Below are 27,890 nucleotides of genomic sequence, written 5' to 3'. Positions count from 1 at the left end.
TCTGCAGTATGTCTAATTCCTGCTTTCATGGAAGCAGATATAAGGTTAACATCCTGTGTTTACAAATTAGCTGCTCTGGCTCAGCCAAGGCAGATGATATTTATGAGCTGACACAGCTGAGAGACCAAATAACGGTGGTGATTAGTCACAGATGAGGGGGAATTAGACAGGCTAAACTCTCTAAATACACACAGGGTGGATTTCTCTGCGTTTTCCTTCTGTCCTGTGCAAGAGTTCAAGTCCACGGGTAATTTCCACTGCCTGGTTACCGGTCTAAAGTGTCACTTACCTTTAAGGCACAGTACTGGTATCTTGTAATCTGGTGGTTACGATCACTGTAGCGGTCCAGAGGAGTGAACATAATGCTGAAAGGCCCCGCCCACTGACTGAATAGGATGAAAAGGTGGTGGCGCAAACTCTGCTGCGGGAACAAGAACCTCCGATGATGGACTACAAGGAAAACACACACAATGCACAATAAGTAACATATTTACATATGAAGTGCTCGGTTATTCAGTGTATTATTGGCAGTGACTCTTGCAAAGAGAATATAAAGCTTAATTACACAAAAACAAACTCTGCCGTCTCATGCATATATGAATATTTATTTATAGCCTTAGCTGCATCATGTTGTGTCACATACATTTAAAACCAACCACGATTAAAAACAACTACCTGGCCAGGAGTACTTGCTATCACTAATAGGGACCTGATCTCATATGTGCGGTGTGATCGCAGGCTGGCTACCTCTGGAGTGCTCGCGCTGGCCTTCCACGTGTAACGCCGGCACGCTGAGCGATACTCCACCAACAAGGCCGGGATTCCCTATAAGGCTCATGATAGCTGCAGAGCCCATGGATGGAAATGATCCTAAGCGCGGCTGAGCGACCTCCAAGACCCAGTGCACTGCCGGTCATATAGCGAAGTAAGCTGCAGCTTACCATCAAAAGCGCAAGTAGCAAGTTCATATCGAACATTCTCTAAAGTAATGAAATACACCCCAGCTTAAAGAGTAACTGTCAGGCTACAAAAGCTAATTTAAACCTCTATTCTCCTGTGTTAAACAGTTTAGAAGGAAGCCAAAAAGGCAATAGTGAAGATAAAAATCTCTCTTACATTTGATGTGTGCTTATCAGCAAAGCTGTTATTCCCAAGCTCTTAAGAAGACGCAAGCCGCATACCATACTGCAAAGCATTCTGGGGCTCTCCCCTCGGCTGCTAATGAGAAGTTACAGGGTCAAGTAACAATAGCATGTAACTCAGTCCAGTCCAGCACAGCACTGATAAATCTCCCAGCAGAGTACACTGCAGGAGTCCGCTATTGTTCCTAGCCACATGGCTAATTAATATTCACTGCACACTAGTGTTATTCAGTACGAGCTTTTCTGTGATCAGGAAGCAGGGAGGACATGACCACACATTTGGCTTCATAGGAGACAGACAAACATGGAACCTGCCATGAGCTGTCAGGAGCATCATTCTCTGCATATACTATATAAAAATTCTGTGAAATCCAAACGTGGACAGTGAAATGCATATGTAATGTAAGTACAGCCTATATTTAGCTACTGATATATGTGTTTATTTTCTCTGAGACCTTATACCTAACAGCTCCTCTTTAAGCAAGTGGCTGTGCCTCCATTGGTTGGAATATGCTCATACATGCTAGCAGCTGATCTTACCTCCAGTAAACTAGTGGCCTACAATGAACTGATTTGAAGAGTGCAATTCCGAGCAGTAGAAAACAGTGATTGGTCAGACGTCGCACAGTGTGTAAGGTGTTTCGGTGGTGGGTGAGGACCGATTGATCCAATCTGGTGCGGTGTTTTTTGCATAGGCCGAGGCTGGGCGATCACACCGCACATATGAGATCAGGTCCCTATTAGTGATAGCAAGTACTCCTGGCCAGGCAGTTGTTTTTAATCGTGGTTGGTTTTAAATGTATGTGACACAACATGATGCAGCTAAGGCTATAAATAAATATTCATATATGCATGAGACGGCAGAGTTTGTTTTTGTGTAATTGACTGACGAGGTTACTCTGCTGGCTCCTTATTATAAGTGGCATAGAAAAAGTATCAGGTGGCTCTCCAGGTTGTTTTTTGGTAGGAGTATTGAGAATATAAAGCTTATGCTTTAAAGGGAATCTGAAGTGAAAAACTTATGACATAATGATTTGTATGTGTAGTACAGCTAAGAAATAGAACATAAGTAGCACAGATATGAGTCATATTGTTTCCAGTACAGGAAAAGTTATGAAACTTCAGTTATCTATGCAAAAGAGCTTCTCTGACCTCTCTGGGGGACATTTATCAAGAGTGAGACAAAATATTGGTAGATTTTTATAAATCCGTGCAGAACTGTCTCCGGCATCTCAAGAAATCATAGATCGTGCAAATTCCTTCTAAAACTGTTGTAAAATAGGAGGAGCTAGGAAGGTCTCTCAGACAGCGCAGTGTGTAAGGGGAATTGCTGTTGCTGAGGTAACCAATACATCTGCTGTATTGATAGCAGCAGGCTCTGAGGAGGAATTGGGCAGGGGGGAGGAGCACCTCACAAATCCTGCCTAGCCTGCACTATCTGTAGAACTGCTATTAAGCACTTATTAATCTGCAGCAGTTTAGGGATAGATTTGCACTTTTCTTAACTGTAGCGCAGCTCTAGAAATTCATGCTATACTGTCACTATTACCTAGAATTTAAGAAAGTTCTTATGCAGAACTGTTCTCCCTGCTGGTTAGAACAGATTAAAAAGAAAAAACTGTCTGTAATGTGTTGATAAATCTCCCCCTCGGATCTAACTTGGGTCGCCATTTTCTGGAGCAGTTATATATATCAAAGAAACAGATAAAGATCTGGTCTCTCTCTGGTCACTACCTTGTACTCAAAAATACCTAGATAAACAGAGAGACAAGGGAGCCCAATGGTGTAGTATGGTTAACAAATGGGAAGTTGTATGTAGATACAGCTATACTCACCAGAATGGGTGCAGTTCTCTGCAACCACCGTATAAGCCAGCGGGAAATTAACCGTCCCCGTTCAATTTTCCAGGTCCTGCTGGAAGCTGGATGGTTGCGGTCCTGGGTTAGTAGTTTTGGGGAAAAAACTATTACCTCTAAAGGAGGTATATCTAAATACTCATAAGGATGGAGGCTACCTAGTGTAAAAATATATATAAACTTCTAATGGTTAAAATAAAAATCCACAGTGCCTTGCAGAAGGTGAATAAGATGTGGGTGCCTCTGATAGCCCATATCCTATTCACCTTGAGGCATCAGGAGAGGTAAGAGGTGGTGATCTGGCTTTAGCAGCATATAACACTTATTCCTCTGATTCTAAACCTGCACATTACAAGCATTGGAAAAACTCTCATTCCAGATGCCAAACAAAACGCTCAGTACTTGAATAGATTCCTCCTGGCCATTCAGACAGGCTCAACAGTATTTCATCAGCAAATGTCTTTGTACCTGGCACACACTGAATCAGGTTGGCAATCATGGCACTGAAGTGTGCTCTAATGTCTTTAAGAATTTCAACTTCTTTGTCATTTTCCGCTTCAAGAAGCATCCGCGTGAGATCCACATACTCCAGGAACAGCGCTCCGAGAGCCAGGGTGTCTCGCTCTAAGGCCCCATTCGTACTAGGCGAGAGAGAAGAATGATCATAGCGGCAGAGAGAGATGGTGTAATCAATGTACACAATGCACAGCTCAGAACATACTTGTCACTAATAACCCCGGCATCCGCCAGCAGCTCAAATATCCTCAGTAGCTGTAACCTCAGCAGGTCTCTGCGCTCCCTGCGCTTCTTGTTCTGGAAATACAACATGGGGAGCCTGTTAGGGGAGGCACTGCAGATACTGACAGTTGAGACACTAAGGGCTAGTTCACACTTGCGCTTGGAGCGCTACTTGTCCTGCGATTCAGCGCGATTTGCGCTTGTGATTCCTGTTCAATACAACGAGAATCACAGCACAATCGTCCCTGAAACGCTGCATTCAGTACTTGGCGATTGATCGAAATCGCAAACGCTGCAGTGTGAATGTATCCATAGGGAAACATCAGTAGCCGTGCCTTGCCGATCGCGGTGATCGGCAAAGCGCTGAAAAATCGCCAAGTGTGAACTACCCCTGACACATTTTGTAGCACACAGTGAATTGTTTATCACACCAGCTAAAAAATGCCGGCCGGAAATGCTATTAAAGTCAGACTAACCTCTGGTCTCCTTTCCAAAGCTTCCTTCATCAGAGGGTGAAGTTCTTCCACCAATTCCCTACAAAAGAAATAACAGCAAAATATGTATATCTAGTATTAAAAATGCAGGCATACAAGAAACACATACCTTATATGTATAAATATGCATTTCTAAATAAACTTAGTGAGCCGTGTGCTCAGGGACATAACTACAAACCATGCCTCCTCCCCCCCCCCCCCCCCCCAAAAAAAAAATATTTTAAAAGTATTTACGGTTATCAGCTAACTAGGGAGCTCGCACACAGATGAATCCAAGCTGTGTATTGCAGCGCAGTACTAGTAAAAACATTCATCTGGAGTGATGCTTTAGTGGTGCATGAGACCTTTTTGTGTCACAAATTCCTACGTGTAGTTGATGTTGTAAATGAGGTTTGCAGTCAAATATTCCTTCTTCTCCTCATCTGAGGAACATTGCAAAAATTGAACATTTCATTCTCCCAGAGAATCTTCCAACCTTAGTTCACACCTTCACAACATTACTGCAATGCCCTCTATGCAGGCCTCCCAAACAAGGACCTGTACCGCCTGAAATTAGTACAGAATGCTGCTGCCAGATTGCTAACAAACCAGCCTTGCCACTGTTGCAATACACCAATCTTCCATTCACTGTACTGGCTACCAGTAAAATGGAGAATACTCCAAAAGATAAAGATTAGACTGTGGACATTCAAATCCCTATACAATTTGGGCCCTGGATACATGAACAACTCACTGAAACTGCACCACTCTTCTCACAACCTCAGATCAGCAAGATCCAGAAACTTGGTCACTCCCAGAGTGCACCTCAAAACTTTTGGAGCCAGAGTTTGTCATGTTGCCCCTAACCTTTGGAACCCCTTACCGCATCCAGTAAGGTCAGCCCCATCCCTGGGGGTATTCAAATCCAGACTGCAAGGCCACCTGTTTAGCCTGGTGTTTGCTGACTTGTAGAATTCTTCCTCTGTACCACAATTTACCAATCAACCAGTTACAGATTTGAGTCATGCTTATGTGCTTTGAGCCCAAAAGGAGTAAAGTGCTTTAAAAATGTGTGTGTTTTTTGTGTGTGTCTCACCTGAAAACTAAAGCATTGGTTCTCCCAAAGCCCAGCACTAGAGATTCTGTGATTTCTATACTCTCCACTCTCATCATAGGAACCAGCTGTTTGAGCAAAGCACTGATTGACGGTGTTCCAATGACCTGCAAACAAAGAGAATAAGAAAAGGCATTTATACTTTTCCATTATCCTTCACAGAGAGCAATCATCCTTTAAAGAGACTCTGTAACAAAACTTTCAGCCTTATTTCTTCTATCCTATAAGTTCCCATACCTGTTCTAATGTGGTCTGGATTACTGCAGCCTTTCCTAGTTGCACTGTCTCTGTAATATATCTAATCTTCTTTTCTTTGTCAAGCTTTGTCGACCCAGAGAGGAATGCACTGCCGCTGCTGTGATAGGGAGAAGTTATGCACGCCCCCTCCACACCCCCTGCAGGCTCTATGTGTGTGCTTTGTTTATCCCTCACAGACTGGTCTCTGCTCTCAATTTCAGCTTGTCTGAGCGGGGAGGGAGTTGCCTGTCACATGCTGAGAAACGGAGAATCCCAGACTGGAGTACAGAAAATTCACTATGTAATAAAAACTTGTAGTATACTGTAACATGATATATATACCAGGAAGTGGTGTGTGTGTGTGTGTGTGTGTGTGTGTGTGTGTGTGTGTGTGTGTGTGTGTGTGTGTGTGTGTGTGTGTGTGTGAGTGTGTGTGTGTGTGAGTGTGAGTGTGAGTGTGAGTGAGTGAGAGAGAGAGAGAGAGAGAGAGAGAGAGAGAGAGAGAGCAGCCATGCTTTTTTGTTTGTAAACTCTGCCTAAAACTAGTGATTGAAAGCCAGGATCACGGCCAGTGTTGGACTGGGAGGTGAAAAACTGAGGAAATCCACCTGCTGGCCAAGCAGCAGTAACCCTGTGTTATCACTCCCAAGAGAAACCTGAAGCAAGTCTTCACTGTGAGCAGCAACACCTGATTAGTGCTGCTTGGCCAACAAGTGGATTTCCTCAGCTTTTCCAGCTCCCAGTCCGACACTGATCACGGCAGGAATGGCAAAGAGGGATCCAGGAGATCACAGTGACTCTCTTTAAAGATTCTCTTTACAGATTCTTTTTAAATACACTACATAATGTACATTACCTTGTTATCATAGCTGACAGAGCCATCAGGGGTGGTGGCCATGATCTCTGGCGTTGACGCCCGTAAATGGCCTGGGCTCATTATGCTGGGTCTGGCCACTCCAAAGCAAAGAATGAGATAGTTCCTCCAAAGGGTGACATAGTTGTCCGCACTGCCTGCTGTACTGGTTTTCTTTGCATTAATTGGACTGCTGTAATAGAAATTTGAAAAACAAAAGCTTAGAAGCAGTTTGGTAATACCATCTCAATACAGATTTCATGCATTAACATGGAGTCTTCTGTGCCATTAACACTGGCAATGTGCATATAGATTTATTCCAAAAATTCTAAAGCAACTGTTTGAATCTACACTTACCAATTACTCATTTCATGAAATAAAAAAAAGCTAAAACTGAAAATGATTTTCACACATCTGTAATATTTATTTAGTATTTATATAGCGCTGAGATCTTCCACAGCTTTTTCACAGTATAAAGTCTTGTCACTAACTGTCCCTCAAAAGACCTCACAATCTATTCCCTACCATAGTCACATGTCCCTATCATACTCTAATGCCAATTTGGGGAGGGGAGCTAAATAGCCTATCCGTATGTTTTTTGAATGTGGCAGGAAACCAGAGTGGACGAAGGAAATTCGCGCAAACACAGTGAGAACATGCTGTAAAAATGCAGACAGTACCCTGGTCCAGTTTTGAACTGGGGACCCAGTGCTGTATGGCGAGACGGCTATCCACCACCACACTATGCTTCCCCTTCACAATTACACACTTAAATGCTGAAGAGAGGTGTGTTGAGATTTCTAAAGATGAATCTCAATTGCGAAACCACAGACCACCAGTTTGGACTTCATTGCTCTCCAACCAATACAAAGTGAGCAGTTGTGGTTTGTGCAGGCTTTCAGATATAAATAATCACATCTATAATAGACAATGCATTTTTACATTTGCACAAAAGTCACAAAGAACTAAATCTGACATGAAGCTCCACTCACTTCGGATCCACCAGTGGCATCAGCAGTTGCAGTCTGGTGAAAGCATAGGGCCAGGCATAGCTGAGTGCAGTAGGACAATGCTTTGGGAGGTTCTCTTGGCGTAGGAATGTGAACAGGCAGAGAACCCACGGATCCTTCACGGACTGGGCAAAGATCCAGACGTGGGAAGGACTCTTCACATCATAGTGACTGTTCACCAGAACCGCATTCCATTCTACCAACCACTGCAGGTCCACGTTGTGCGTAAATGGCAGCGCAGCCTGGTGTGGAAACAAACAATCGAAACACGAAAATTAAATAAAAACCTGTAAAAGAGCAAATCAGGCATCATGATGAAGAGGGATCACAAAGCTGAGTCCTAGACTAGGAATCTAGCGATCTTAAGGGACACCTGAACGGAGAAGCATGGCAGTCCTAGTGATCTTTCAGGCATCACTAGTGTCTGAATCACACGCCTGAAACAAGTATGCAGTTAATCCAGTTAAACTCGCCATCGATCAGCAAATCGCGAATCGCCGGCAAAAAGCGCTCCAGTGTGAATGGGGCCTTATGGTGTCAGGCTTAATGTGAATCCGAGGTGGCACAGGACACAGAGGCATGTTCCCTGGTCCATGACATGTCTCTGTGTCCCCTATGCGCCGCTCTCTACCTTCCCCCTTCCCTGCACTGTGACCTCCCCGAGACTGCCATTGTCACCAATCTCGAGGGGTAGGGGCGTCTCTAGCAGGGGAAGCTCTCCTGCAAAATGTCCACCACCAGGGGCATTCCTAATGCCTCTTCCCTAGCTGCCATTGGACAGCTCTCTCTCTCTGGCCACTCCCCCCGCCTCCCTGCACGCTGCTCTGTGCGAGACACACAGGGCAGTGCTTTCAGCGTCGTGACTCCAGGGGTCCATGGAAAGTGAAAGTGGTGGTTATCTAGCCACAGGAACAGCGCAGAGCTGCGGGACTTGCGGCTACCAAGGATCGATAAAGTAGTCAGTGAGTTATGTCATGTTGCTGCTGGGGTGAGTGGAGAGACCAATGCTCTTGGCCATTGATTAGCCGAATTGACTACTGATTGCATGCTGAGGCGTCACTAGGAGCGTTGTAGCAGCGATTACCGATCACCCGCGATCAGCAAAACACTAGGACAGTGGATCCCTATGAGGGTGGTCCCACTAGATGTGCTTAGAAAGCAGTGATCGCAGAATGTGGCTTGCAGCAGTTTGGGAGCGATCCTGGAGCAATCACATCAGTGGCCGCAGTACCACAATATTTGTGGTAACTGTTTAGATACATAAAGAGTTAAATGTTTAGAGTGAACTTTATGTTTAACTGCATTCATGGACCACTTACAGAGTCAGATACGGCAACGTGGAGAAAGCTTTCAAGTATTGAAGGACTAAGCTGGTCCAGGACATCCATCATAGGCTTGTCATCCTCCTAGAAAACAGGAACAAGACATCAATGTCATACTGAAGTTAAGTGGAATGTATGAGGGTAATTTTAGATTTTATTTTGTTAATAAACTGCACAATCAGTGCTCAGTAGATCAATCAATCCAACCATAATGTTCAACATTCTGCACATTGGCAGAAATACAAACATTTATCAAACGTGTCCAAACCATCTTACAGATGCTCCAACACTTTCTGTCATGTTCTGAGTTGTGAGACTGTGCTTGAAACATCCAAATATATCAACACGTCAGTCACCGGATAAGGCTGGACTAGACAAAAGTACATGTCTATAGGCAGTAATCCAAAAGATTTCAATGGAAAATTTGATTGGACGGGTTTTAAACACTTTCCCAATGACTTAAAGCGGACCTGAATGCAGAACTTCCTATCTACTCTAAAAGATACGCAGCAGCATAATAACCTAACCTAAGTTAAAGGGAATCTGAAGTGAAAATAAACTTATGATATAATGATTTGTATGTGTAGTACAGATAAGAAATAGAACATTAGTAGCAAAGATATGAGTCTCATTTTTTCCCTTGGTCCATCTTTCAGCTGGCGGGTACACACATCATTATGTGACGTTACACGACGGGCGCCAACGAGACTTCAAGCGATCACGGTACTTTGTACTTGAGTCATCGGGGATCTTAAAGAGCCGGTCCGCCGTGACAGTCGTTAGCGTTGCGCGATGCTAATAGACATCCACGTGATCGTGCTCCTGTACCCACGCCGCGAGAAGACGGAAACAACTATATCGAAAAAATCATGAGCTGGGTACAGGCCTTAACACATAAAGCCTGGGACACGCATTCAATTCGGATTGGCCAATCTTACCACCTTCATGTAGTATAAGGGGTTTACCTACACAATCTGCTCATATCTTTTAAGCCTCATACTACACGGAGGTGGTAAAATTAGTCAGTGATTGGCCGAGTCAGCATTGAAAGTGTGTACCAGGCATTGGGTATTTGCATGTTCCAGCACTGCCTGGGGAGTGGGAGGCAGATGTGCCAAGTACTGCTCATTGTTATTGAGAACAATCACTATATCATGGATGGGCATGAGATTCATATACACTCCATCCCACCATCCCTCCCTGAATCCCTTTTCCATCTGATGGGTAACTCATCTAATGGAGACAGTGAATGGTCTGCACAACGTGCCTCTTACCAGCCTTCAATGTCTATATGGGAGCAATAATTTGGCACCATGTATGTAAGGTAATATGTATTATTATGTGACTTGTTTACTCATATTCCCTGGTAGCAGCACTTTGTCAATCTGAATTCGCTGGTGGTGACAGGTTAGTGCAGGTTACATCTTTTGTGATGTGGCAGTAGATCTGAGAACTGTACCGTGCATGAAAACTCAGTTCCCCTAAGGTTAAGATCATTTTCTTGGATTTTTACAAGTTGACCATTTCCAAATGTTTTTCCACCTCTGCACCCTTATTCCATGAGCAAAGAAAAACAAAGGAAAACCCCTATTTAAAAATAAGTTGCTATTCTGTGACCTTGGCAAAGCTCGGGATCATTTCTCTTGGGAAGAGTTCTGTTTTCTCAGTGCTTCTGATTCCCCTTTACCTCTCCCAGTTATTTGCTTTTTAAATCATTCCATGTTGGAACCTGAAGTGAGAGGGATACGGAGGCTGCCATCTATATTCTCTAATAAACAATGCCAGTTGCCTGACTTCTGTGCAGATGCTCTGACTCTAAAGCTTCATACACATGCCTGACAAAGTGTACCAGAGACTTAAAACAAAGATTTGATACTTACCCAGGGCTTCCTCCAGCCCCATAAGCATGTCCGAGTCCCTTGCTGTCTTCTCGCGGTCTGCCATTCAGCCGTAATCAGCCCCGGTAACTGGTTTAGACGCATCTGTCGGGTCTTCTGCTCATGTGCGGGTCTTCACAGGCGCAGGAGACCCCGACTGACGCAACTGAAATCAACGCCCCTTCATGACCGTCTAATCCAGCCTTTCTCAACCTTTTTACCCTGTAGGAATGTTGCAAATATTTTTGTGGATCTCAAGGAACCCCTGCAAGTAATGTTTGGATCTCAAGGAACCCCTGGTTTTATTTTGCAGGTGGCATAGTCTTTAAAAGCCGGGGTGGCTGTTTGCCAATACCCACTATTACAGTGCCCTTCATTATATTGTCTCCTTATTCTAGTGCTTTTTATGAATGTTCTCATTACTATTCTGAATTGAATGCTTCTTTCCACAGTACCCCTTATTATAGGTGTGCTCTCTATCATACTTCCCCCAACCTCCACGATGGGGGGAAAATGCCAAGGAACACCTGCAGAGTACTCAAGGAATCCTGGTTGAGAAAGCCTGGTCTAATCACAATTTCAATCAGCCCGGATGGAAGTTCTTGCTCGATCGGGGTGGGGACGCTGCAGCATGTAATTGCCCAGGACCCCAGAGCCATGATGAGCCACCAGGGTCTCCCCCTGTGCCCCTGCAGAGTACTAGCAACAGAGTGTACTCACCACTTGCCTGTCTGCCCAGCGCTCCCTCCAGTCTGGGTCCTTCTGTCTTCAGAAGGTGGAAGTACACAGGACAGAGTGCGGCGGATAGACAGGTGAGTGTGCTCTGCTAGCAGTACTTAGTAGGGGCCCCGGGTTGCACTATTAATTGGAGGGAGACCTGGGGGCCCGGTGGTCAGGCACCAGGGTGAACAAAGAGGGAGTCACAGTCCTATAGATTTTTAAAAGATTTGATGCTACAATTTATTAAAACATCTATTTGTAGTGTGTGGCAGTAATAGATTCTTCTCTCAGTAATTGATTCTTCCAGAGATCAATCTATCTTTTGACTAAATTGGGTGACCATCGATTAATGTATGGTCACCTTTAGACAAAACATATATGAATTAGGGTAAGACAATGCCAGACCCTCAATCGCTATAGTGGTTTTCAGCTACAGTTATACGATAAAATGAAAACAATCATAAGCTATTTATTTCAGCCTCACCATTATAAAAGCTGTACAGTTTGAGTTTAGTGACTAGGAAGCCAATGCTCACATACACAAACGCACACTACAGGTCTTGCACTAGCGACCCAGAATCTCACACGACTCACCTCGGCTTGTCCAAGTGCAATAAACAATGCCCGGACCTCTTTGAGAATTAATACTGCCACTTTTCGAGTAGCCAGCTGGAAACTACAGAGCAACAATAGTGCAAATCCCTCCACCGCATGCAGCACATTGGAATAAGGACCCCGCTCTGACTGCATCCTGTGGCTGGAGCCATTTGGGATGAGCTGCAATGACAAAAGCAAACATAGATGAATAATACATCTGGGTTCATTTTATGACCAAAAAGGAAAAAGGCTGAGAGACAGATTTAGGCTGGGATCACACTGCACAGATAAAAGACTGATCCCCCCCGCTTGGTATGATGTCAGCATCCTTTTCATCCGGCCTATCCGAAATTACTGCTGTGCAAATAATTATCTTGCATTCGGTTAGTCAGTTCCCCTAAATCTGTTCCAGGATCTATTCACATCTATTTGCCTGTGTTCTGTTTCGTTCTGCTAAACCTAACTTTTCTGTGCCAATGTGAACCCATCCTTAAAACTAGATGAGGCAACTGCAGTGTAAAATGAGTTGGTTCAGTTTTCCTGTATACATGGATCTTCAGGTTGAGTTTAGGAAGCAGTATGAACTACAACTTCCTTGGACATAAGCCCTTATGCATCTCTTAGTCTGACAGTGAGAGCCGTATAGTAGCTATGACTAAGGACTCTGGTCCGAATCATGTTAGCTATGAGGCCTTTTGAATGTACTGAGGATATGTCCTATATAAAGAATCTGGTGAAGACACCGTTGCGGATCATTTTCTACCTTTGTCTGTATTGAGCTTGGCTGCTTTGGATCCAGCACTGCCTTCCCAGGCACAGTGGAGCGGTATTTCACCTGTATTGCGCATCTCTTAGCAGCTGGAACATCTCAGCTGCCACATCAAGCAGTAAGAGAGCGGGAGAGATGGTGAGTGGAACTATGGGCCAAATCATTTCACCTTGCTTTTACTGTTGGCTAACAAACACATCTAGTTTTGTGTCCCACAAAGATTGCTCCAGCTCACCAGCTCTCCGGCTGTCTACTTACCTGGCACAGCATGGAGCCTCCCAATAACTAGGCAAAGGGTAATAGGAGACTGGGCACAGCAAGCAAGAGGATTCCTCCAATTCTGCCAGGCAATGACTTAAAATGAGAGCCAGTGGTGGAAACATGAACCTACTGATGCAAGGTAGTAATTTGATATGAGAGCCCATGAAAACTTTGCCAGGGTTTACATGATCTGCAACTGCATTCCTGGCTGAATGAAGGTAAATGAGGAATGAAGTTCAACACTTGTCATACAACTAAAATAATTTGCAGAGGATTTGGTTTCTCCATTGAAGTAGGTAGACTTAAAGAGACTCTGAAGTCACTATAAAAATCAGTTTTTACCTTTTATTTAGTTTAAGGATCATTGCCAGACATAAAACGCAGCATCCCCACGGCAATACGATGGCTTTATACCCCCCAAATCCCCTGTGCAAAATCTACGACTTTCCTGGTCGTGGATTTTCCTGTCCAGAGAGGTAGAGCTTAATGCTGAAGCTCTGCCTCCATTCGCGTCAATCCACGTGGATCTCCACCTCTCCCCCCCCCCCCCCTCAGTGAAAGAAGACTGAGGGGCCGGGGAGAGGCGGCAATCAGCGTGGATTGATGCAATGAGAGGCAGAGCTACAGCAGAAAGCTCTGCCTCAATTAGGAAGCGCTCCCCCAACTTTGCCCCGGGGATTTGGGGGTGTTAGAACCCTCGTTCTGCCACAGGATAGCAGCGTTTTAGGTCTTGCAATGATCCTTAAAGGAAATAAAAGGTAAAAACTGATTTTTATAGTGGCCTCAGCCTCTCTTTAAAAGGAATTTCCAACTTTCTATAGCCATGTAGCTAAAAATAACTAGCTCTATAAACTGAATCCCTATTTTGTTCCAAGACATTCAAGTTTCCACTGTCACCTGAAAACTGTAGGGAACCACTGAAAAGTTTTCGCACTGAATCTATGTGAACATCCCATAGTCCTCAGTAGATCATCAGATTCTTTGCATTGGTTACAACTAACATTTGAATACATCCAGAAAGTCAGTGTTTGTTAACATTATTATATCATGTACCCTTTTACTAATGGCTGTGTCGGGCTAGTACCCCCTTTGGGTCGGTTCACACTGGCATTGAAAAATGGTAGGAACTAAATGGACCGAAAGGTAAACGGATCCTAGGTTATCAATAGGATCTTCCACAATGCTCAGTTTGAATGGATCTGTTCGGCCCATTCTGACAAAGGGTCCCCAAGTCTGGGGTGGCCGTGATTTTGTTGGGACGACTGATGCATAGCATTTACCGCATGCAAATGGAACGGAGGGCCATGGACGAAAACTGATGCCCAATAAAAACTGATCCATTTGCTGGATTCGTTTTTATACAAATTAGTTTTTGATCCGTACATTGTGAACCAGCCCTTATGTGGGTATTATCTCAAGGATCCCATACATCATGCATATTTGTTAAAAGAGCTCTATCATTTTGTATAAATGCTTTTCAAACATTCCTTGATGGTTTTAATTTAAAGGACCACTATCGTGAAAAAAGTAGGCAGTTAAAATCTGACAGAACCAACAGGTTTTGGGCCAGTCCATCATCTTTTCATGGGAGATTCCCCCATGAGGAGGACTGGCCCAAAACCTGTCCGTTCTTTTTTCATGATAGTGATCCTTTAACCGAATCCTGTATACTTCTCCCGGTTTGTTTATCAATGATTTATCATCTCTGTGCTCATTCTTTTGTTTTATGAAGGCAACACTGTACTTTGCAGAGCATGTTACTGAATCAGAAGAGGATAGACACAAGGCACTTCACATAGATATGGATTCAATGCAAGCTTCAAATCCTACCAGCATCAATAATACATCTGTTGGAGGTGCTTTAATCCAGACTGAACTTTACTAAGCTTCAAAGTCATAAGGAACTAAACATCAGTTTCCCAGACAGAGAAAAGACTGCTAAGCAGGCCTCTATAGCCCCTAAGTTTGTATTTAAAGCGGAACTGAATACTACAAAAACAAAGCGTTTCACTTACCTGGGGCTTCTGCCAGCCCCTTGCAGCCATCCTGTCTCGTCCCGGTCCTCCACGATCTTATGTTGTCCCACTGCCAGCTAGTTTTGTTATCGTCGATGCGGCAACTGCGTCTGCGCTCCCCAAGCCACACGTATATTTATTTGCGTTGCTGCCCGCAATAGCGTCCTGCAGGCGTAATTGCTTTCGACTTCCTGTCCTGCGCCGGTCCTCCGCGATCCTCTGGGAGGACAGAGGATCGTGGAGGACCGACGCAGGACAGGAAGGCTGCACGGGGCTGGCAGAAGCCCCAGGTAAGTGAAACACTTTGTTTTTTTGTAGTATTCAGTTCCGCTTTAAGGGCAGTAAGTACAGTATGTCTGCACCTTTCTGGCAATTATGGATGAATTTTATCAGTTTATTTGTGAGGATTAATTTATTGTGAAAGAGTGACTGGCCAATCTTTTATAAGTATGAGATATTGCTGCTTACGTCACATTGTGATATAATAGACTAGTATGGTGTGCCATTGACATAGATGCAGAATCTACAGAAAGGCTACTTAGCAGACATGCTTGACATCATAATTTTTCAAGTACCCTAAATTTCCTGAAGTCCAACAACATGGTGTAACCTATGCTGAGACTGCACCACCCCTCTCATAACTTCAGAGCAGCAGGATCCATAAACTTGGCAACTCCCAGAGTGCACCTCAAAACCTTTAGCGCTTCTTTCTGTCATGCTGTCCTTATCCTTTGGAATTCCCTATCTCACCCAGTAAAGACAGCACCATTCCTGGAGTTATTCTAACGCAGACTGAAAAGCCACCTGTTTAGCCTGGCGTTTGCAGACTTCTTCCTCTGTACCCCAATTTACCAACCAATAAATTACTGGTCTGACAGTCTGCAGTTAAAGCACATGATGTTTGTTTCATTTCAAAACCATTGTGGTTGTGTATAGAGCCACAAATGTTGATGTCCCAATATTTATGGACCTGACTGTATGTGCGTTTAGTCCTACGGGAGAAAAGTGCTTTACAAATGTTTGTTGTTGGGGATGGTACTGTAAAAACATGGCTCTGGCACCAGCTGGTGCTAGAGAAATGAGCTGGATGTCCCAAAACCCAGTCAGACACTACATCATTTTCATTGTACAATTAGTCATGGAATAAGCATATAAGACTGATTTTAATTTGAACGCATTGTTTAGGTTGGCCTTCAAGCTACAAAGATGTGTGAAAATGTGAGAGGATCATACAATTTTAACTTTATGGTGTACGGCCAGCTTTAGCAACGTGCCTGATACTACTTCTAGAGCAACAGCCAATCAGTCATGAAGGGTGAGTATTTTGCAATGCATGGAGTGCCTGTTCCATGTGCTCTAACAGGAGATTCCTATATCCAGCCCACTCACTGCACAATATGTATTGTGATAGAAGGACGGACTGTGGCATGCTCAATTAATATATATACTGCTCCAAACAAGCAGCACACCAATCAAACTATAAAAATGTAAAGGAAATTATTTTTTAACCCTTTAGGAGCCAATTAATTTAGAGACTTGCAAGTGCTCCAGGCCAATTTATTTTAGCACTTTTTTTATTTATTTGTTGTATTTCCTTGCTTCTAATTAGTACAGTGTGTGTGGGACAATAACAGAGGACTTCTGCTTTCAGTTTCTACATTTTCTGCAAGTAGAGAGAGATCAAAGCATTCCAAGAATTTACAGCACAAGTTCTGCCAACTGAGGTCAAAAGCAGTGCACTGATCTCAAACAAGATAACCTTATTGAAGCTGCTAATGGCTTAATGGTTATATAACACATTGGTATATTTGGTAGCGAATAATTAAAAATCTGCTTTTAGTATTCACATACTGTCGTTTTTTATGTTATTCAATCAGTCAAGGTCAATACCAACCAGATTAGGAAGTGTGAAATGTCTTATGAAATTAAGGGATCAACAGATGCATACAATCTATTCACATCTGAGATACAGGAGGAGGCGGAACCTAAAGAAAGATCTGTGAATGTGAGACCATACCTCTGATGTCCTTAACTTGGCCTGTTCGTAGGATTTCCCAGGAGTCTGTATTACGAGCTTCCACTGTGTGAGAAGCTGCAGCAGTAACTTCAGAGATGTGTCGAGGAGCGTCTGATGCGTATCCCCCACCTCACGCAATAGAAAATTAATGAACCCGAACAATACATCTTCCCTCCAATCTACAAAGTCAACCAGAAGTCCCTGGAGAGAGTTCTGTGCAATATGGCGCAGTTCATCATCCATGTGAATAGACAGCCTGCAATGACATTTATAATAGCCACAGTGACTATATAAACTACCACAAGCTAAAGAGCATTTTACAGAGGCCTTGATGCATCATGCAGTAAACATCCAGCTGTCTTCTGTAAGGTAGGATAATATGTATACACAATATATTTGTGTAGAGGCTTAAAGTGGAACTGTCATAATCAGAAATGTGACCAAACTAGCAATGTGTTTAAAGTGAATCTGAACCAAGTAACATCATTTAAAAGGAACCCAAGGTGTAAGACCTATGGAAGCTGCCAGATTTATTTCCTTTAAACAATACCAGTTGCCTGGCAGTCCTGCTGATCTTTCTGGTCAGTAGGGTCTAAATGACACACCTGAAAAAGGCATGTGACTAATTTTGCCAGATTTGTCATAGACCTCTGATCTGCATGCGACCGTCCGGGTATCCGTTGGATCGTCAGGAAATTGACTGTCACAATCGCGTTTGAGCCCTTGCGACTGAGATTTTCAAGTATGCTCAATCGATCCTTTTAATTGATTCTGGCCTCACTGATATCTGTGATATTTGATCATTAGGATCGTAAGGACCAAATATTAATGCCAAAAATTGACTAACGTATGGCCACCTTGAGGCCGGTTTCACACTGTAAACTAGCGGCAGCGATGCAGTGCTTCGCGCCCACCTCTCTGCCAAAAACAGGCCTTCAGGGAACACCACGTTAAAAATGTTGGCACCGCAAGGCCAACATTTTTTAAATCCTTGCATCACCATAGAGTAACATGGCTTCCAGTCGGACGCATAGCAGCGCAAAAACACGCGGTATTGTAGTTTTGTCCTAGTGTCAGGAATGCAGCGAAAGCGTCACTTCTGTTGCATCGCGCCGTAACCTGACATTATGAAAGTCTCCATAGACTTTCATTGCCCTGCAGTGGGGTGTGGTAAAAATACCGCACCGCCCTGGTGTGAAAGGGCCCTTAGAGTTCTAGCCGCCCTAACTCACAGACTGCATAATACGAGAATACTTGAACTTATGCCCATAGAACCCATGAGAAAACTAACTGCCTGGAGTTTCTGCACAGAAGTCCCACTGAAGACTGAAGTGGAGGGTTTATCACTTTCACAGCAACCACAAGCATCTTACCTGGAAAGTAAATCTATTAACTCCGGTTTAGACATCCCATCTGGAAGCAGGCGGGGAATAGCTGCCACACATGTTCTGAAGAGGTCAATCTTTGGCTTCCGTTCTCCACTGAAAAGCAAAAACAGCTACATAGAGATCACCCAGTACAAACAATTCATTACCGCAACGTCAGCACATTTTTTGGATGACCTTAGAAATCTAAGTGATAGGAATACTGGAGCAAAAGTGATTGACCAAATCCACCAATTAGAATCCTTATTTCATCTAACTTCTGAAACCGGACAGTAGATCCAAAAACAAATGCAATAAAACTATTCAAACCAATATGAAGTACAACTAACATTATTTACGGTTGGATTTTTTTCATCATAGAGTAGCTGCTAATATAACAACCATATTATACAACTGATAAAAACTTACACCTTTTTCATTCAACTTTCAGTTGATAAATTGGTACAGAAGTAAACTAAATGTACATTGACTGAGGCCTATTTTCTTTCCGTAGGTTTTTGCTCAACGTGTCCCTTTCAGCAGTAATGTAACTACAATTCATGCCCCCCCCCTTCCTGGTGCCCCTGCATCGGTGGAAGGTAATGTTAGAAGTTGGGGCATCCCACAGCAGGAGCTGCTCCCCTCCAGTCACATAAATCAATGTAATATTATGATGCCTATCAATCAATAGTGTGATGTACAGTATATCACATTTAATTGGTGGCTACTCACGTGATCATATCTTCTGGTTCCTTGTTCAGCATTTGTACATTGGTCATCATCATGCATCGGCCAACTTCTTTATCAAGGTGCCTCAGAATATTGTCAACTGCTTTTCGGACTTGGCAGTAGTACAGGGCCATTCCTAGCAAACAGCATAACACATGAAGGCTGCAATATTCCATGGCATACTACTAGGTCAATCACAAAAGCAGCATATTTTATTTCTCTTTTTGAGAAGGTCAAGTCAACTGACAAACAGCAACGCCATGGGAAAAGATAAAGAAGATACAGTACATTGAGCACCAGTGACAAGTGTCAACAAGGGGCAAAATCTGGCTTGCACTTATGCCCTCAACATACGACGCTTGACACTGGCACTGCAGTCTGGGAGGGTCATGTCGATATAGAACAATGTAGATGGAACAAATCCATTTTAAGTACTGTGCTACAATATATTAAAATAAAATACAGGGCTCATCTCACACAAATCTGTTGTTGGACAACTAAACGCCACAGCCTTGATCCACCATAACAGAGACAAGTGGAGCATTCCCAAAATCTATAATGTGTATGTGTCTGTAGCTTGAGAGCATACAGACAAAAAGAGCTGATGCTACCAGCCATTAATACCATAAAAATGCATTAACCTCCAGCTATGGTAGTAATTAGATTGTGAGCTCTTCTGAGGTACAGTAAGTGACATAACTATGTATTATTAATATTTTTAGTATTTATATAGCGCCAACATCTTCCGCAGTGCTGTGCAGAGTATAATGTCTCGTCACTAACTGTCCCTCAGATGGGCTTACAATCTAATCCCTACCATAGTCATATGTCTATGTATGTATCGTGTAGTGCAGTGTTCCCCAACCCTGTCCTCAAGGCCCACCAACAGGGCATGTTTTGTGGAAATCCAGAGAGGTAGATAATCAGCTCTACTGTGACACCAATTCCCTCACCTGTGAATGTTTGTGGTTTCCTGCAAAATATGTACTGTTGGTGGGCCTTGAGGACCGGGTTCGGGAACTATGGCGTAGTGTATGTATCGTAGTCTAGGGCCAATTTTAGGGGGAAGCTAATTAACTTATCTGTATGTTTTTGGGATGTGTGAGGAAATTAATGTGCCCGAAGGAAACATGCTTTACGCAGGTTAAGCAAGTAAAGTGACACACAATACTATAGCAATGCTCGTATTACCCATGTATTGTGGGTTGCACTAATTGTGCACAAATTCTACTCTGCTGATGTATCAGTAATATTGCCATGTGCTGTCTGCACATAGCAATATTAATGGCGGTTTATGCATCAGGCCCACGGTTGTCCAGAAATCATCCCTTAGGGATCTTTTTGGATTTGAATTTCCCATAGAAAAAAAAGCTAGCAGGTAAGAACCAAGGATGATCAATAAGATGCAAATCATTTGTCCGAACATACACATTTCATGTAAATTATATGCAGCTTCAAATTGGACCAATCAGAATAATCTTCTGTCAATTTTTATTGGTCCAAATTTAAGCTGCATATACAGTAATTTACATAAAATTATTGTCATCTCATCTATCTTCCCTGGTAAGAACATCCACTCCAGCAGGGAAGTCACTGATGTTGGGAATACCTGTGAACACGTCATATTTCTGGGTGAAATGGTCATGAATGATCATTTTGGAGGAGGAAAATCTAAAGCATGTATAAAAAAATAAATAAGACAAGTTCACTTTAAAGGTATTCAAGCAGCTTCCCCCCATAGTTTGTCCTGGTTTTTAATAGCTGTAGGAGCTGCCACCCCCCTCACCCTTATTTATCCAGGGGAAGATGTGAATGTAATAAAGTGTGACTTCTCTAAACTATATGAACTACATTGTACTAACTCCACCCCCGTTGATGAAAGCTTGTATTTGCTCATTGCTACTGATAATTACAGCAGCCCTTCTGTGCCTGCTCTTTCTGCAGCCGGCAGGCCGAGCAAGTAGGGCAATAAAAGCCTCTAACAAACATTTACATGTAAAACGAAGGGGTAGAATGGATATTTTTAATAATGAGCCCCATTGGTAGCATACATTTTTAATGTGCTATTTAGATGCCCTATGTGCTAAAAAATGCTGCTCGGTTCACAACAAGACTCTATACCCAACTATCGCACTTCTTGATACTCTCTCCCGTTTGTAGTCATAGATGACTCCACAATAATACAATAAGCAAACTGAGGCACCAGAGCTGTTAACTAGAACAAGAACACTACTCACCTATCATTTTTGCCTCCTCTTCCGTAAGGGTCTTACTTAGGTAGGTCTTCTTTACTCGCAGGGTGTTCCCAGATGGGTGAATGGCCCCGGTCACTGGCATGGGGGGTTCTCCATCTTTCTGCTGCAGACTGTCCGCTATCACCAAGAAAGCCCTTAAGCCGATGTTCATTCTCTGCAGGGAGATACAAGAGACCAGGCAGAATGTTAAAATACATTTTCTCTTCATAATAAAACTTCACAGATAAACCACGGTCAATAATTCAAACATACAGCATTATTCATTTAGTCTGCAGTGCTTGGCTTTACCTTCGGCCAGCACACAAACACTTCCACCACAATCCGATGCTTTCCTCATCAAAGAGTCAGTCCTTGAAGCATCCCCGAAGCAAAGCCAGATAAAAGAAACTGTATGATCAGAGGATATCCACAAACCCAACTAAGGGGCCTATTTATAAAAGGGCAAACAGGCCGCTCGCCTGAAAAATGCCATGTCCAAAATAATGGCGCTATTTGAACTGCATTCTTGGCAAATGTGATAATCAGCTGAAAAGATAGTACATTTTCAGTATGATTGCTACCAATGATCATTATTTATCAACACTTAGAGACTCTGTAACAAAATGTTCAGCCTTATTTCTTCTATCCTATAGGTTCCAATACCTGTTCTAATGTGGTCTGTCTTACTGCAGCCTTTCCTAGTTGCCCAGTGGCTGTATTATCTCTGTTCTATAATGTAATCTTCTTTCCTTTGACAGCTTTGACGGGCTCAGGCACTCAGGCAGGAATCTGCTGCTCTGCTTGTAATAGGATAGAAGCTATACACACCCTCTCCACACCCCCTGCAGACTCTGTATGAGTCACAGACTGAGCTCCTCTCAGCCTATCACATGCCATGTCTTTTGTTTGTAAACACTGCCTAAAACTGGCAATTACAAGCCAGGATTGCAGCAGGGAGTGGCAGAAACAGCAAAGAGGGGCACAGGAGAACATAATGAATAGAATGGTAGGCTTTTTATTGTAATAATTTAAAGTACAGATTCTCTTTAAAGCAAACCTGAAGCGAAAAAAAATTACGATATACGGTAATGTATGTATATAATCATTCTGTCATATTTGCAGTTTAGAAACCACACTCTTTCTTTTAAGAAATAAATCAAAGTAGAAATAATGATCCGGATTCCTTTAGGAAATCCGTATTTCAAGCTGTCTCTCACTGTTTCTTTGTTGTTTAAGTGTTTAAGAAACAGAACTGTATTAGTTCCAGCGGGTCCATAGAAGCTCTTTTGCATAGATAACAACTGAAGTTTTTTAACTCTTCTTGTACTGGAAAACAACACAAGACTTTTTTTCTTTTCAGGAAATGCTGCTGAAAACAAAGAAAACCCGCAGAATCCCCTATGAGGAGATGGACTGGCCCAAAACCTGTCAGTTGATTTTAACTGCCTTCTTTTTTGCGATGGTGGTATGAGGTATGAGGAAAGAATTGACAGTCTGCAAGCACTGGAGCTTTGTTGTACAGTGGACTGCTAGCCACTATTTTACAACTAGCTAACGAAGCTCCACTGATTTGTACTGAGGCCGCGGATGTAGTGTTCTCACAGCTGCATACTGTTCATTGAAAAATGGCTAAGTAAGTTAAGACCACTTTATTTCCCAATGTGAGTGAATGGGTCTCTATGATCACCGCTTTAGGAGAAGTACGGTACAGCAGTTCTCTACTTTTAAACCCCTTGTTGTAGGGGCCCACCATACAAGCATTGTTTTTTACCCTAGCAAGTGCTCTATAATAAAGCTGCATTTGCTTTTACAGCAATATGGAACATGGATTTTGTTGATGTGGTGGTGGTCACCGGTCTGTTACATGTTTAAAGAGAACCTGAACTGAAAATAAAGTCAAAATAACCATACACAGGTCATACTTACCTCCTGTGTAGTCTACTCCTCAATCTCTTTCTCCTCTCCTGCATCCTGTTTGTCCACTGTGATCAATGGAATTCTCCATCCTCCATTTTAAAAATGGCCATTACCCCATAACAGCTTCCTGGTCACCACACTGGTGAACTGTCATATCGCCCACTTGAGCCATAAGGAAACATGGACATTACCTTGCAGATTCAGTTGTAACTGACAGCTGCTGATATATAACTGACAGCAACTGGTATATTTCAGTTCTGACAAAATATTGTCAGAACTGGAAGGCATCACTGTAAGAAGAAAATGGTGAGCTTCTGAGAGGAACTGACGGCGAGGTTAGTATGTAATATTCATTTGCAGCTTGGTCATGTGTTTATTTAATAATTTTCCTCGCTTCAGGTTCCCTTTAAGCACTGGTGACTGCAGGTTGTACTGACAGTTCAGAACAAGCGTAGATTATTTTGTATTGTACCTCTGTGATAAGCAGTTACTTAAAAGTTGTATATAGTCTAATAAGTGCAGCTGCGAAACACTGTCGTGTAGGCAAAGTTCAGACAATGCTTTATGTTGTGGCTTTAAGTAAACAATAGCAGTCTACGTATCTCCTACGCGCTTCACAGCTTTCAATAATGAAGTTAAAAATAACAAACTATGTTTTAATAAAGGGTACAGGAAACACACAATTACAGTACAAAATGTAACTATAAGCAATAAGCTTCTGCAGTCAGATTCTGTCTGTTATTGTGGTGTGTGCAGCCACGCTAACATAAGATGCTTCCTGATTGGTTACTGCCTTCTTTAAGCTGCTCACTGCCTTATTTAGGGAAATCCCACCATTAATTAAAAGAAAATAAATCCAAAATACAAGTGTCAATACTATACATCTTTATATGACTATGCAATATAAATGATTTATATACAATAAAATACTGCCAATGTCAGAATCAGAATCAGTTTTATTTCGCCAGGTACGGCAGAGCCATACTCGGAATTGTTTGTGGTACACATGGCATAGACAGAGTATAGACATACAACACATACAGTTGAATACAGTAGTCAGATAGTCTGATAGAGATGCTGGTAAAGTCCCCCCCTTTCCGGATGGGAACCCAGACCGACCGCGACGGGGGCCAGCTGACCGACCTGGCAGTTAGAACTGCAGGCCGGACCGGGAAAGGTCAGAGTTCAGTGCCCGAACAGCTTGGGGGAAGAAGGTGTTCTTCCGCCTGGTGGTTTTGGATGGTATAGCCCTGTATCGGCGGCCCAACGGGAGGAGCTTGAAGTAGTGGCTGCCAGGGTGAGAGGGGTCACGGGAGATCATGGTGGCCCTCTTCCTCAACCTAGAGGAGTGGAGGAGATCAAGAGGTGGAAGGGGAGACCCGATGATTCTCTCTGCATCAGCTATGACTCTCTGCAGTTTGTGTTTATCACTGGCCGCTGCGCCCGCGTACCAGACAATGACTGAGGAGCAGAGGATGGATTCTATGGTGGCAGTATAGAAGCTAGTCAGTAGTTCCCTGGGCATGCCGAATCTCTTCAGTTGGCGCAGGAAGAACAACCTCTGCTGGGATTTCTTTTGAATTTTGGTGGTTTTTTGCCCCCATTTCAGGTTGTTGGTGAGAGTCGTGCCGAGGAACTGAACCAATGACACCGTAGAGACTTCTGCTCCTCCAATGAGGACAGGTGGGAGGGGGGGGGGGAGAGTTCCTCCTGAAGACTACAACTAGTTCAACAGTCTTTGCTGTGTTGAGAACTAGGTTGTTTTCCCTGCACCAGCTACATATTCTCTCGACCTCGCTACGGTACTCATGCTCCCCGTTGCTACCAATTAGGCCAATAATAGTGGTGTCGTCTGCAAATTTGATGACCTTCACAGAGGCAGCGGATGAGATGCAGTTATTGGTATAAAGAGAGAACAGTAGAGGTGACAGAACACAGCCTTGTGGAGCCCCAGTATTGGTGGTTCGAACGCTGGAGTAGTAGTTGCCAAGCTTCACCTGTTGCGTTCTGTTTGTCAGGAAGTCTTTGATCCATGCTCGGAGAGTAGGATCAACTCCGAGCTGCATCAGGTTGGTTGTCAGGATGTCAGGGCAGATCGTGTTGAACGCTGAGCTAAAGTCCAGGAACAGGATCCTGGCGTAGGAGGCCGGGCTGTCTAAGTGCTCAGTGATGTATGCCACACTGACATTGATGGCATCCTCCACGGATCTGTTTGCCCTATATGCAAATTGGAGCGGGTCTAAGAGGGCATCCGTGGACCTCTTCAGGTGGGCAAGGACCAACCGCTCAAGGAGCTTCATGATGTTAGAGGTTAGGGCCACTGGTCGGAAGTTATTGTGCTCAGTGCTGCCTGGTTTTTTTGGGACTGGTACGATTATAGACCTCTTGAAACAGGAGGGGACTGTACCATCAGATAATGACTGCTTAAATAAGGAGATGAGCACAGGGGCTAGCTGAACGGCACAGGTTCTCAGGCAGACAGACGATACTCCGTCCGGGCCGGAGGATTTCCTGGGGTTCAGCTTCCGGAGGTGCCGGAGTACTTCTGATTCCAGAACAGCGTTTGGAGCCAGGGCTCCGAGTTCACCAGAGGTCGATGCTGATTGGCCCACAGGCTGGTTGGGTTGTTGCTCGAACCTGCAGTAGAACTCATTGAGCTCCTCCGCCAGTCGAGGGCTCGGGGTCGCCATATGGGATGCTGGTTTGAAGTCTGTGGCTGCTCTCAGGCCCTTCCATACCTCCCGTGTATTGGTGGACTGAAGGCAGAGCCCCAACTTTTCGGCGTAGGCCCTCTTTGCCGCTCGCAGTTCTCTTTTCAGGGCGAACCTGGCCTCTCTGAAGTCCTCTGAGGAGCCAGACCTGTGCGCCTCCTCTTTGCGTTTCCGAAGTCGGCGTAGCCTGTCGTTGAACCAAGGCTTGTTGTTGGGGTAGACTCTGAAGGACTTAGACGGGATACACGCTTCTTCGCAGAAGCTGATGTAGGAGGTGATGTTCTCGGCCCATTCATCAAGGGTGGGTGCCTTTCAGAGTCGTCCAGTCGGTGGTTTCAAAGCAAGCTTGGAGCTCTAGTTTGGCGTCTGCTGTCCATTTTTTAACGGTTTTGGTGATGGGCTTTGAAGTCTGCAGGCGCCTCTTGTAGGTGGGGATCAGGTGTATTGTGTTGTGGTCGGAGTTTCCCAGGGGGGCTCCTTGAGTGGCCTTGTAGGCGTTCTTGTGGACCGTGTAGCAGTGGTCCAGCGTGTTACAGTTCCTGGTAGGGCAGGTGATGTGCTGCTTGTAGTGGGGCCTCACGTGCCGCAGGTTCGCCTTGTTGAAATCGCCCAAGATGATGAACAGGGCCTCTGGAAGGGCTGTTTCCCACCGCGAGATGCAGTCACTGAGTACATGCAGGGCGGACTTGGAGCATGCGTCGGGAGGAATATAGACCCCAACGAGGACAAGGGAGGAGAATTCCCGCGGGGAGTACCGGGGCCTGCAGTTTATGGCAAGGAGCTCAACGTCTGGGGTGCAGGCCTTGTGGAGAGTGGTGGTGTTGGAGCACCAGGAGGAGTTTATGTAAAAGCAGATACCGCCACCTCTCGTTTTCCCAGAGAGGGCTGCATCACGGTCTGCTCTAAAGAGGTTGAAGCCAGGTACCTGTAGAGCGTTGTCGGGGATGCTGTCGCACAGCCAGGTCTCGGTAAAACAGAGAACGGGGGTGTTCTTGCTGATCTGGGGTTTGCTGCCGAGAAGGGGAGCAGCTCGTCCAGCTTGTTGGGGAGTGAGCAGACGTTTGCTAGTAGGATGGCAGGCGCAGGGGAGCGTAGGCCTTTCCTTTTAAGTCGGACCTGGGCCCCCGCCCTCCTACCTCTGTGGCGGCGTTTATTTGATGTTCGCTTGGTGGAGAGGTATTCAATGTGTGCGATGACAGCATTCCACAGGGGAGAGCTCGGTGTTGGGTTGGGGCTGTCCGGGGGTTCCCATTTAAGAAGGGCTTCTCTGGAAAGGGTGGCAGTCCGTTTCGCGCCCATGGCCCAATTCCTGGTGTGCGGCCCAGGTGGTGGGATAAAGCAGGCAGCACATGTGTGAAAGATACTAATCTTAAAAAGACACTGAAGCAAGAAAATAAAATTACAATATAATGAATTGGTTGTGTAGTACGGATAATTACTAGAACATTAGAAGCAAAGAAAATATTCTCATTTTTATTTTCAGTTATATAGTGCTTTTTATAACATTGCATCATTCTCTAATATTTGCAGTTTACACACTACTCAGCATTCTAAATTATTTTATAGAGCAGGCCAGTGAACTATTGACCTGTCCTCTGCAGAAGAAAAACCAATACAATGACTGACAGTTGAGATAACAAGCTTCAGAAGACAGAGCTCTCTGCGACTTTGAAAGTCGTGGAGCTCAATGGCTCGTTTGCATAGATAACAACTGAAGTTTCTTAACTCTTCCTGTACTGGAAACAGTATTAGACTTATGTCTCTGCTCCTAATGTTTTATTTCTTAGCTGTACTACACATACAAATCATTGTATCTTCATTTTTTTAGATTCAGTGTCTCTTTAAGAAGAAAAAAATCCAAGCTGTGTGTATGAAGGCGATAGAAATGCTGATTTTCTGCCCATGCATCAGTGAGGAGGAAAGACGTTCGCAGT

At 44.0% G+C, this 27,890-nt stretch overlaps 1 protein-coding gene across 9 annotated transcripts in view; it reads right to left on the bottom strand.

Moving 5' to 3' along the window:
• FRY (FRY microtubule binding protein) overlaps nt 1–27,890 on the bottom strand; it is a 578,021-nt gene that overhangs the window by 171,069 nt on the left and 379,062 nt on the right. For all 9 annotated transcript variants that reach the window (XM_068267046.1, XM_068267044.1, XM_068267045.1 and 6 more), the window contains 13 exons: nt 21,332–21,503; nt 19,098–19,230; nt 18,375–18,482; nt 17,002–17,257; nt 11,937–12,119; nt 8,743–8,829; nt 7,406–7,665; nt 6,417–6,606; nt 5,306–5,430; nt 4,213–4,270; nt 3,720–3,811; nt 3,467–3,639; nt 290–450 (listed from right to left, as the gene is read on the bottom strand). In XM_068267046.1, coding sequence (XP_068123147.1) covers nt 290–450; nt 3,467–3,639; nt 3,720–3,811; nt 4,213–4,270; nt 5,306–5,430; nt 6,417–6,606; nt 7,406–7,665; nt 8,743–8,829; nt 11,937–12,119; nt 17,002–17,257; nt 18,375–18,482; nt 19,098–19,230; nt 21,332–21,503 — 1,998 coding nt within the window. The remainder of the gene's footprint in view (nt 1–289; nt 451–3,466; nt 3,640–3,719; nt 3,812–4,212; nt 4,271–5,305; nt 5,431–6,416; nt 6,607–7,405; nt 7,666–8,742; nt 8,830–11,936; nt 12,120–17,001; nt 17,258–18,374; nt 18,483–19,097; nt 19,231–21,331; nt 21,504–27,890) is intronic.

The sequence above is a fragment of the Hyperolius riggenbachi genome, chromosome 2, assembly GCF_040937935.1.
Source record: "Hyperolius riggenbachi isolate aHypRig1 chromosome 2, aHypRig1.pri, whole genome shotgun sequence".
Classification (NCBI taxonomy): Eukaryota; Metazoa; Chordata; class Amphibia; order Anura; family Hyperoliidae; genus Hyperolius; species Hyperolius riggenbachi.
Note: the sequence above shows the minus strand (reverse complement) of the source record. Positions and strands in the feature narration are given on the sequence as shown.